This window comes from Labrus bergylta, chromosome 15, assembly GCF_963930695.1.
Source record: "Labrus bergylta chromosome 15, fLabBer1.1, whole genome shotgun sequence".
In the NCBI taxonomy this organism is placed as follows: Eukaryota; Metazoa; Chordata; class Actinopteri; order Labriformes; family Labridae; genus Labrus; species Labrus bergylta.
In genome coordinates this window covers 3,705,870-3,717,237 of record NC_089209.1, presented here as the reverse complement: position 1 = coordinate 3,717,237, position 11,368 = coordinate 3,705,870, and the positions used below count along the sequence as shown (strand labels likewise).

The following is an 11,368-nucleotide window of genomic DNA, read 5'->3' as shown; positions in this document are numbered from 1 at the left end:
CAGTCTGTAGGGACTTGGGTTGGGAATCAGAGGGTCGCTGGTTTAAGTCCCGGTACGGACTAAGTCCGGAAATTGGTCTGGTAGCTGGAGAGGTGCCAGTCCACTTCCTGAGCACTGTCAAGGTGCCCTTGAGCAAGGCACCTAACCCCCCCACCAGCGCCCCCTCACTCTGTGCATGTCAGGTCAGTTGCTCAGCACGCGTCTCGGAAACTTCAACATGAGCTGCAGGGCTTGCCACAACGAGCCAATGGGCTTAGATCAGTGATCTCACACTGACAATGACGTCGGACTGACACATTTTTATCAAGGGGGGCTAGAACCGAGCGTTACATGCGGCTAATGCTACAGCTAACAGGAGGAGGTAGGAGAAACCGCGTTTCTGCAGTTTCTTCTTTTGCACATAGATGTGACTAAACATGCACAGGACACTTGGAAAACACACTAAAGAGCAGATAAAACCAGAAAAAGCAGAATATGGGAACTTTAAAAAAAACAAATTCAAACATCGCTAAAAGCTACAAATAGAAATATCATGACAGTAATTAAGCAGACACAGGAGAACATACATAAACCATGCAGGATACACATAAAGCAGCATTTGGTTAATATAAAAAATGTATATCATGCAGGACAGACGTGGAGCAGCAGACATAACAATGTACCAAAAAAAGTATTAGTAAAAGCACATATCCAATAACCTACTAAAGTAAATGTAACGTGCACACAACAAGACAACATGTAACACTATATACAATAAACACTTACATTACACGAGGCCACATATAAAACATTGAGTGAGCTATACCTGAAGCTCACCTCAACAGACAACAGGTGGCAGCAGCGAGCAGAACAGCTTCAGTGTCTCTGACTCCATTACAGGAGGTGGTGATATGCCATCTTTCAGCTTGTTACTATTCGACCTTCTTCCAGTCGACTTCATCGTTACAAACCAAACAATCCACAGACAAGTTAGAAAGCAGCAAACTGGTTGTATGTTGAACGGTGACAACTCTATCGCTCTGTAAATGTTGAACATATTCTGAACTTTACTTTAGGAACAAAGTGGATCCATGCGACAACACTATTCATTTGTGCTGTTCCACTTCGGGGTCAAAGCCCAGTAGGAGAGCTGTGGGATGTGCATCAACACTTAGTTTAGTTTGGGTCCAATTGATGCGGATTAGATTAGATTAGATTTAGAAAACTTAATACACAACAAGTTTAGTTTAGTTTAGTGTAATCGTTTATTTGTATCAGGGACAGTGTACAAAAAAAACATTAGTCTCAGAAGAGAAGAGATGCTTCGTACCAGATTTAGCTAGCTAGCTAATTTCCATCTGTTGTCCCTGTAAATAAATAACAAACACCACTGAAACTATTTGAATAATCATGTACAGCCATGATTCAGAAACACAACTAAAAAAAAATGTCATTCTATATGGATTCATCCATTTATTATCTTTATCTGCGTGTCCTGTCTGGGGTTATGGGAGACTCTGGCCAATCCCAGCTGTCATTTAGCAAGAGGTGGGGCAGACCCCGGACTGGTCAGCAGTCAACCAAAGGGCTGACGTATAGAGAAGTATAAACTTGTGTCTTTGGACTGTGGGAGGAAGCCAGAGCAAGAACATGCAAAGTCCATACAGAAGGAGAAGGACTCATACCAGGAGCCTTCCTGCTGGGAAGGGATAAGGAAGGAGGGAAGGGATGAGGAAGGAGGGAAGGGATAAGGAACGAGGGAAGGGATGAGGAACGAGGGAAGGGATGAGGAAGGAAGGAAGGGATGAGGAAGGAGGGAAGGGATGAGGAAGGTGACGGCGCTAACCACTGGGTCACTGTGCCGCCCCAGACGTAAACATGCATGAGTACATTGATGTGATTATAGGTGCATCAGTCCAATATTTGACAATTGCAGCCTGACAACAATAAAACATGGAAATGAAGATCAGTCATTTTACCCTCCATGAAACGTTTAGTCCCTCTACAGATTATTTTATTAAATAATAAATGTTGTTGTTGTTTGATTTTCTCAAAGAGGAGAGCTGAAACTTCCTGCAGAAAAAGTCTAAACAGATGTTGTGAATGTGGATATGTTGCAGATTTGAAAAGCAGAGCATTTCATTATTTTTTTTGTAAATGGATGTATCTGTGTTTGTGCATCAGGTCTGATCAGGTCCAGAGTGCGGGGGGCCGATGCTGCGAGGGCCGGGGTCCTCACCTTTCTGGACAGTCACTGTGAAGTCAACAAGGACTGGCTGCCCCCCCTGCTGCAGAGGATCAAACAGGTAGAGCTCATGTCCACTGATGATGTTATTAAATCTAAATTTGCAGTCAGATCGCTTTACACAATTTAGAGGAGTGTGTGTGTGTGTGTGCGTGTGTGTGTGTGTGTGTGTGTGTGTGTGTGTGTGTGTGTGTGTGCGTGCATGCGTGCGTGCGTGCGTGCGTGCGTGTTAATGGGATCATGAGTGTCAATAACTTCAGCAAGGCCACTTAAAAAATGGGGAGTACTTCAAAACACTACAGAAATGTGACTGTGTGTGTGTGTGTGTGTGTGTGTGTGTGTGTGTGTGTGTGTGTGTGTGTGTGTGTGTGTGTGTGTGTGTGTGTGTGTGTGTGTGTGTGTGTGTGTGTGTGTGTGTGTGTGTGGACTGCAGTGGTCGAGGTGAGAAAGCACGGTGGTAGAAAATTGCTGTCGGTCTGATTGCCTCTCATTAACAAATAAGTGCTGCACTCTCTCCTTCACCCTGCACCTTCTCTGTTTGTCTCCACCGTCTTCCTCCCATTCTTCTTCCTCTTCCTCTTCCTCCTCCTCTTCCTCCCATTCTTCCTCCTCCTCTTCCTCCTCCTCTTGCCTCTTGCCTCTTGCCCCTTCCTGTAACTTTTTTACAACTTGTCACCTCTTCCTCCTTTTTTTCTCACCTTGCCTCCTTTCCATCCGTCCTCTCCTCCCATCCTGTCCCTCGTCTTTTTTTTCCCGTCTCCTTTCCTCCTTTCCTCCTTAATGTCATCCTTACTCTCTACTTTCCTCAAGTGTCTCTCTTCTTCTCTTTCCCTCCATTAAACTCCCCTCAAACCTTCATACTTTAGCTTCTCTACCTCCCTCTCTTACATTTTTATTGACTTGACTCCTCTCCTCCCCTTGATTGCCTTTCCTCGACTGGTCTTTCTTTTTCTCTTTATCTCACTTGTCCTCCATTAGTATCCCTTCCTCCTTTACCTCCCCTCTTTCTTTACTTTTCCCCTCCTCTATGTCTCATCTTTCTCGTTCTCCCTCTGCCTCTCTTGCTCTTCACAAACACTTCTTTTAACCTTTCTATATCAATCCAAACGTCTTCCTCTTCTCTCTTATTCTCTCCATTTAACTAACTCTTCTCTCTCACTTGTTATCACTCTCCTCCTCGTGCCGTCTTCCTGTTACAACCCTTGTTCCCTTCTCATTTCCTGTCCACTTCAGTCCTTAACTTTAATCAGTTCGGCTGTTAGCTCTTTTATTTCTCAGCTCTAAACCTTTCCTCTCCATGTCTCTCTTACATCCTGATTACCACTATCTTCCTCGTTCCTCTTTTTTTCATCTCTTCTCTTTCACTTGAATTTGATTTGAAACCTTTAAGACACCTCACCTTCTCAGGCCATCTTCTTCCTCGTCCTCTTTGTCCTCTCATTTGTCCTTCTTCCTCAACTGATCTCTTTTCTCCTCCAATATCTCCTTTCCTTTCCTATCTTAACTACACCTCTATTATCGCTTTGGGAGGGGGAGCATTGTCTGTACAAAATAAAGGTTGTTAAACTAGGCAACGAGATAACTGGGAAGCATTTCTTCCCTGACCTTCCTTTCCTGTCCTTTCCCTTTCCATTCCTTTCCTGTCCTGTTCTGTTATATCATTTCCTTTCCTTTCCTTTCCTTTCATTTCCTTTCCTTTCCATTCCTTTCCTCTCCTGTCCTGTTCTATCCTTTCCTTTCCTTTCCTTTCCTTTCATTTCCTTTCCTTTCCATTCCTTTCCTCTCCTGTCCTGTTCTATCCTTTCCTTTCCTTTCCTTTCCTTTCATTTCCTTTCCTTTCCTTTCCTTTCCTTTCCTTTCCATTCCTTTCCTCTCCTATCCTGTCCTTTCCCTTTCCTTTCCTTTCCTTTCCTGTCCTTTCCCTTTCCATTCCTTTCCTGTCCTGTTCTGTTATATCATTCCCTTTCCTTTCCTTTCCTTTCATTTCCTTTCCTTTCCATTCCTTTCCTCTCCTGTCCTGTTCTATCCTTTCCTTTCCTTTCCTTTCCTTTCATTTCCTTTCCTTTCCTTTCCTTTCCTTTCCATTCCTTTCCTCTCCTGTCCTGTTCTATCCTTTCCTTTCCTTTCCTTTCCTTTCCTTTCCTTTCCTTTCCTTTCCTTTCCTTTCCTTTCCTTTCCTTTCCATTCCTTTCCTCTCCTGTCCTGTTATATCCTTTCCTCTCCTTTCCTTTCCTTTCCTTTCCTTTCCTTTCCTTTCCTTTCCTTTCCTTTCCTTTCCTTTCCTTTCCTTTCCTTTCCTTTCCTTTCCTGTCCTTTCCCTTTCCATTCCTTTCCTCTCCTGTCCTGTTCTATCCTTTCCTTTCCTTTCCTTTCCTAGCTTAATTTTTTCTACACCTCTATTATCTCTTTGGGGGGTGGGGGGGGAGCATTGTCTGTACAAAATAAAGGTTGTTAAACTAGGCAACGAGATAGCTGGAAGCATTTCTTCCCTGACAGATTGGTAAACACTAAATCTAGGGGACAGAATCAAAGCAGACCCTCTGCTTCCTCTTCGTTCCGAGTTTGACCTCTTGACCTCAGAGGTGCAGGAACTGAAGGACCAGGATGAGGACTAAAAGATGTTTGTTCAGAGGGAGAGTAGGGAACGATGTTTAATGAAAGGAGCAGCAGGTGGGACCCGACCCCAGGCTGCCCCCCCAGCCTCCACACATGATGTCTCCTTAAGGTTTCAAGACAAATTCCCCTAGAGGCGAGAAAGCTTTCATTCATCTCAGATTGTTTTTGTAATTCTCCCTCTCCATTTTTCCTCTTTCTCTCTGTCCTCCTCATCGTTTCCTTTCCCCTCCATACCACCTCGCTTGATCTACTACCTCCCCTTCTCTCCTAACACCTCTTCTTATGTCTTGTTTCCTTTCCACCTCTCCTTCAACCTCTTCGATCTCTTTTATTCTTTTTCTTGTGTTCCTCTTCTCTCCTCATGTCATCCTCCTCCCACCACCCTCGTCCCTTTTCATTATCACCTTCCCTTCTGCCTTCACCTCTCATCGTCTTCTCCTTTCTTTATTTTCACACCTCCTGTTTTTGTCCTTCATCCCTTTCTCTCTACCTTTCTTATGTCTCTCCTCTTCTCGTCTGCCTTTTTTTAGTCTACCCTCTCTCTCCAACCTTTCATCTACCCCTTGAAATGATCTCTTTGTGCCTCCTTTCCTTCCCTCAAGCGTTTTCTTAACAGGCTTCAAGACGTCACCTCCTGGTTTCTCTTCTGTCCCTTTTTCCCGTCACTCATCTTCTCTTTCCTTTCCTCATCTTTTCCAAATGTGTTGCGTCTCCTAATTCGACTCCTCATCAACTTTTAACACCCTTCTCCTCACACCATCTGCCTCTTTCCTCTCCTTCTTCTTGTCACTTGCTGTCTGACGTCTGCCCTCCTTTCCTCACACCTCCCTTTCCTCATCGTTCGCCTCCAGCTCTCCTTTTTATCACTTTATTTGACTCCTGTCCTCTCTTTTTTCCCCCATTCCCGCCTGTCCTTCCCTCCTCTTTTCACGTCCTTTAACATTTAATGCTCTCATCACTTCTCCTCCATTTTCTCCTTCTGCTTTTCACCTCTGTCACCTTTTTCTTTATCACCACTGTCGTCTCCTTTTCTCCTTTTTATGCCCTTTTTCTTGTCTCTTTATGTCCTCTTTAGTCCTCTCACCTTCCCTCTCTATTGCCCCCCTCCTTTTTTCTCTTCTTGCATTTCTGTCTTTTCTAAAACCTCCCTCTTCTGTACCCCTCCCGCACTTCTTCTCCTCTGTTTATTCTTCCCGTCCCTCCATCTTCTCACCTGTCTCCTCCTCTGTCATGCATTACGTCACAGTTGTATTTGCTGATATTCAAGACCGTTGATCTCCGTCCATAGAGCAGAGATCGATAAACCACAGACTGATCTGACTGCAGCTAAACCAACATCATCCATATTCATACCCACGCTCTGTGTGTGTGTGTGTGTGTGTGTGTGTGTGTGTGTGTGTGTGTGTGTGTGTGTGTGTGTGTGTGAGTGTGTGTGAGTGTGTGTGTGTGTGTGTGTGTGTGTGTGTGTGTGTGTGTGTGTGTGTGTGTGTGTGTGTGTGTGTGTGTGTGTGTGTGTGTGTGTGCAGGAGAGTCATCCATCACTGTCCTTCCTGTCACTTCATAGTCATATATTTAGATTTAAATGTATGAGGTATTGATCCAGGTAAACACACACACACACACACACACACACATTTTGCACACCATCATAAAGTTCTGTTCCTCTAAACAGTAATTGTCCGTCTCAGTGATAGAGAGAGCTGCAGGTTCCCTCCGACTTCCAGGTAAACTTTTTGTTCCACATGATTTCATTTCTCATTCTGTTATCACATAGAAAAGTTTGTTTTGTTTTGTGGACACATTGTACAACACTGTTAATATTCTATAACTACTATTTCTCTCTGCTGCCGTACAGCACCGGTGATGGGATGGGTGCAGTTTTAGGGACGATATTTAACAGCTTCAGCGGTGTCCTATTCTTTCCTTTCCTTTCCTTTCCTTTCCTTTCCTTTCCTTTCATTTCCTGTCCTATTCTTTCCTTTCCTTTCCTTTCCTTTCCTTTCCTTTCCTTTCATTTCCTGTCCTATTCTTTCCTTTCCTTTCCTTTCCTTGCCTTTCATTTCCTTTCATTTCCTGTCCTATTCTTTCCTTTCCTTTCCTTTCCTTTCCTTTCATTTCATTTCCTGTCCTGTCCTTTCCTTTCCTTTCCTTTCCTTTCATTTCATTTCCTGTCCTGTCCTTTCCTTTCCTTTCATTTCATTTCCTTTCATTTCCTGTCCTATTCTTTCCTTTCCTTTCCTTTCCTTTCATTTCCTTTCATTTCCTGTCCTATTCTTTCCTTTCCTGTCCTATTCTTTCCTTTCCTTTCCTTTCCTTTCCTGTCCTATTCTTTCCTTTCATTTCCTGTCCTGTCCTGTCCTTTCCTTTCCTTTCCTTTCCTTTCCTTTCATTTCCTTTCCTTTCCTGTCCTATTCTTTCCTTTCCTTTCCTTTCCTTTCCTTTCCTTTCCTTTCCTTTCCTTTCCTTTCCTTTCCTTTCATTTCCTGTCCTATTCTTTCCTTTCCTTTCCTTTCCTTTCCTTTCATTTCATTTCCTGTCCTGTCCTTTCCTTTCCTTTCCTTTCCTTTCCTTTCATTTCCTGTCCTGTCCTGTCCTTTCCTTTCCTTTCCTTTCCTTTCCTTTCCTTTCATTTCCTTTCATTTCCTGTCCTATTCTTTCCTTTCCTTTCCTTTCCTTTCCTTTCCTTTCATTTCCTGTCCTATTCTTTCCTTTCCTTTCCTGTCCTATCCTTTCCTTTCCTTTCCTATCCTTTCCTATCCCATCCTGTCCTATCCTATCCCATTGTCATGTTACATTGTGTCATATCGTACCATAAAGCAGCTGTTTTATTCTCCAACGTTATCGGCTTCATTCCTGCCCTGAAGGTTAAACCGGATTAAAGAATCTATCCCAGAAATGATCAATAGTGATGAAAAACTCAGGGCAGTCTTACATCATTAAATAGCTGTGTAGCGTCTCAAAGTGAAACTCTTGTGTATCATCTTTGTGTCATGTGGATGTAGAAGTTAAAAGTTTAGAACCTGCTGAATCATTACTGTATAATGTTCTGTTGTCATCATCATCGCCCATAATGTTCAGTGAACGGCCCAGTGGAAATGCAGGAGACTTGCATTAAGGATAATGGACATTGTGATGATGATCATTACGATGACGCGGGATGTTTTTTTTTCGAGGTCAGTTTTCTTCTCGGGCTCGGTCATCAAATATTCTCATTTCTAATCAGGTGGGAAAAAAAAAAAAAGAAATGACTGAAATTAAGAAACTGCTCCCGGGTGATTTGAAAATAACACTCATCTAATTACACGAGTGATGTCGGGGAATGCTTCACCCTGAGTGCGGCACGGTGTCATTACTGTAACAGCTATTAAAGCAGACGCGGTGCTTTGTAATGTGGCCTCAGAGCTGCAGGGGGGGGGGGGGGGGGGGGAATGCAGCCCTGTGTCCCCTTCTACTGACCCCACAGCTAATGGTCCAGAACGGCTCCACCTGCTCTGTAATATCACCGGCTGAAGACTCATCCAGCCGTTAGAGCAAACTAATAGAGGGGCACTCTATAGTTTTACAGGGACCGCCAGTCTGGCATGCTTAAGTGTGTGTGTGTGTGTGTGTGTGTGTGTGTGTGTGTGTGTGTGTGTGTGTGTGTGTGTGTTTCTACTTTTATCCTTGTAAAGAGCTAAATGTGTCATCGAGATGGAAATATGAGGCAAATCAAGCAGACATTTGGCCGGTTTTCCCTTTTTTACAAGGGTTTTAGGACTCTGTTTAAGGGTTAAGGAGGCAATAACTGAGCTATATCCATTATGGTATTATAGTCATATGGATGGTTGAACATGAAGGAGTGATATGGGCAAACATTATTCACATTCTGGCAGTGATAGGTGCCAGCGTTGTGTATATTGCTCTTGGAATCATCCTGCGAGATGTTTGAGTTGATTGTGAATTTAATTAAATGTGTATTTCTTTCAAAGACAAAAAATTCTACATTGGATTAATTTTAATATTTCATGCGTATTGTCACACAAATATGCACATACATTTCATTTTCAAACCTGCACATAATTACACATTTATATTAATATTGACTTGCGTGCTCCTTTCCATACGGTATTCCCTTAATACGAAATTACATGTATGCAAATTTGTATGCAACTCAAACATTTACTAGTAGGTTTTTTTTGTTTTTTTTTACATGGCCAAACTTAAGATCTCGTCAATATCCCCTTTTCAAATTAATAAATCAACCAATTAATTTACATATTTAAGCACAGATGGGGTGGTCAGATCTTTAATGATCTATTTTTAAAAAGAGAGAGGACAGGCTTTATTTCTAGTATGTTGATGATGATTATAATTTTCCTTCAGTTAAAGTCCATCTCTTTTTAAACAGGTCTTCCAGTAAGTTATTTTTAGACTGATATCTCATCTCATTGATCATCTCGCTTCCTGTCTCAACTTGAATTAAGACATAGAGCTTGAGCACATTTAGCCTAGCTTAGCATAAAAGCTGAAGGCAGAGGGTGAAGCCTTGCCAATCGCTCCTAAAAGTTTGACATTTTACCCTCTAAAGTCTGTATCATTCACCATATACTGTAGGTCAAGTTTGTTCAACTTCAATGAGCTAATACGGCAATGTAAGAAATATTTGTCATGTGTGTTATTTTAGTTGATTGGATTTTTTTGCAGCTGGGATGAGGGTCAGCACCTCCAAGTCATGAGGCATTGGTTCTCTGCCATGAAACAGTGGATTGCTCTCTTTGGGTGGGGTCTGAGTCTTTGACCCAAATGAAGAAGTTTAAGGATCTTAGGGGTGTTGTTCTCGAGTGAGGTTGACCGTAAGATTGACAGGTGGATCGGTTCAGCACCACCAGTATTGCAGGTGTTCAACTGGAAGCTGAGCCTCTTCAAATCACCATGAAGCCTCACCTGTGGTCATGAGCTATGAGGGTTGACTGAAAGAATGAGATCAGGGATACAAGAGGCCGAATTGAGCTCAGCCTTAGAGATAGGGTGAGGAGCTCGGACAGTCTGAGTCACTACTCCTTCGCCTCAAATGGAGCCAGTTGAGGTGGTTTTGGCATCTGTTAAGGAGGTTTTCCGGGCACACCCAACAGGGAGGAGATCCTAAAAAATGTTTTCTGAGCAAAACAGTCGACTAAATAAATGGCTAATTTTCTCGTAGACTTATTCACAATCAGACTTCAACCAGTGTGAATGTGATTCAGTGGAATCAAAGCAACAATCTCGAGTGTTGAAATGCAAAAAAACTACAGTTCCTCGAGTGTCCACTTGAGTCTGGCTGCAAACGCCAATAAATCTGCATTAGATTTAAAATGTTATTTTTTACAGCAGGAATAAAGATGTTTACAGCCTGGTTCATTAAACGAATTTGGTACTAATGGCACATTTCTTTATTGGTAAAAACTGCACAGGGATTTTTTTATCAGGAGGACTTCAGCGTCCTTGAGATTTCAGCTTTGACTCAAATAAAAATGAAAAAAGGAAAACTCCATTCAAAGAAAAGTATTGAATTTTCGCCATAGCTCTTGTGCGCTAACATTCAATAACTCTTTTCATACTTGTTATTCATTCTTTTCTGATCCTTCTCGATGAAAACACTTTTCATTTGGAGTTTCTTTTTTTCAATCATATGGCTCAACAGTCTGACATTAAAAGTAATAAAGTGAATAAAATGGAGCTGAATTGGAGTGAACAGAGGTAGAGGTCACTCTCACCTCGCTAAATGTGCGGTGTGCATGATTGGTGCTGAATGACTGAAAATTCCTTTTAATGTGGTGCAGCATAATGACCTTGGAATATACAGCCTGTTTCACACACACACGCACACACGTTGAAGTGAGAAATTCATTCATTACAAAGGGAATGTAATGCTTAGCACACCAAACACATTCACCTCTCTTTCTGAAAGTCTTTCAGCTTGTCATATATTCTCAATCTTGTTTCTCCGCCTACTTTTCCTTTGACGCCATTTTTCTGTCATTTCTTTTAAGCACTGACCTCACTTGAATGTGTGTTTTTTCTTACACGTTTGTTTTTCAGGATCCAACCCGCGTGGTCAGCCCAGTCATCGACATCATCAACATGGACACATTCGCCTACGTGGCAGCGTCCGCTGATCTCCGAGGAGGTATGGAAATACTTTCCTCTGTCTTCACTCTCAGATAAAAATGGCTCTGAGGCACCTTCAGGGTCTTTTTTGATGACAGAGAAAAAAAACCTTGTGGCTCCTGGGATTATGAAAGAGTCCTTCATGATGAGTTCATGAACCTGTTTTCCCTGCAGCAATCCTCAAACATGAACACCATTTGAGAAATTGTTACTAGCCATGACCCTTATTGACCATTTCATATCTGTGGCACTAAATATTTAATAAGATCTTCCATTTGTTCTATTGCTGGTTCCAGAACTTAATTCTTGTTGTCGACTATCAACCCGTTTATTTATCGCTGACTCAATAGCAGGTTTAGAACGTTATACATTAGTGACAGCCATCCAGAGGAGCTGCTTGTC

At 42.4% G+C, this 11,368-nt stretch overlaps 1 protein-coding gene across 1 annotated transcript in view; it reads left to right on the top strand.

Moving 5' to 3' along the window:
- galnt14 (UDP-N-acetyl-alpha-D-galactosamine:polypeptide N-acetylgalactosaminyltransferase 14 (GalNAc-T14)) overlaps nt 1-11,368 on the top strand; it is a 190,050-nt gene that overhangs the window by 135,710 nt on the left and 42,972 nt on the right. The window contains exons 6-7 of the mRNA XM_065964098.1: nt 2,164-2,285; nt 10,898-10,985. Of these exons, the coding sequence (XP_065820170.1) occupies nt 2,164-2,285; nt 10,898-10,985 (210 nt within the window). The remainder of the gene's footprint in view (nt 1-2,163; nt 2,286-10,897; nt 10,986-11,368) is intronic.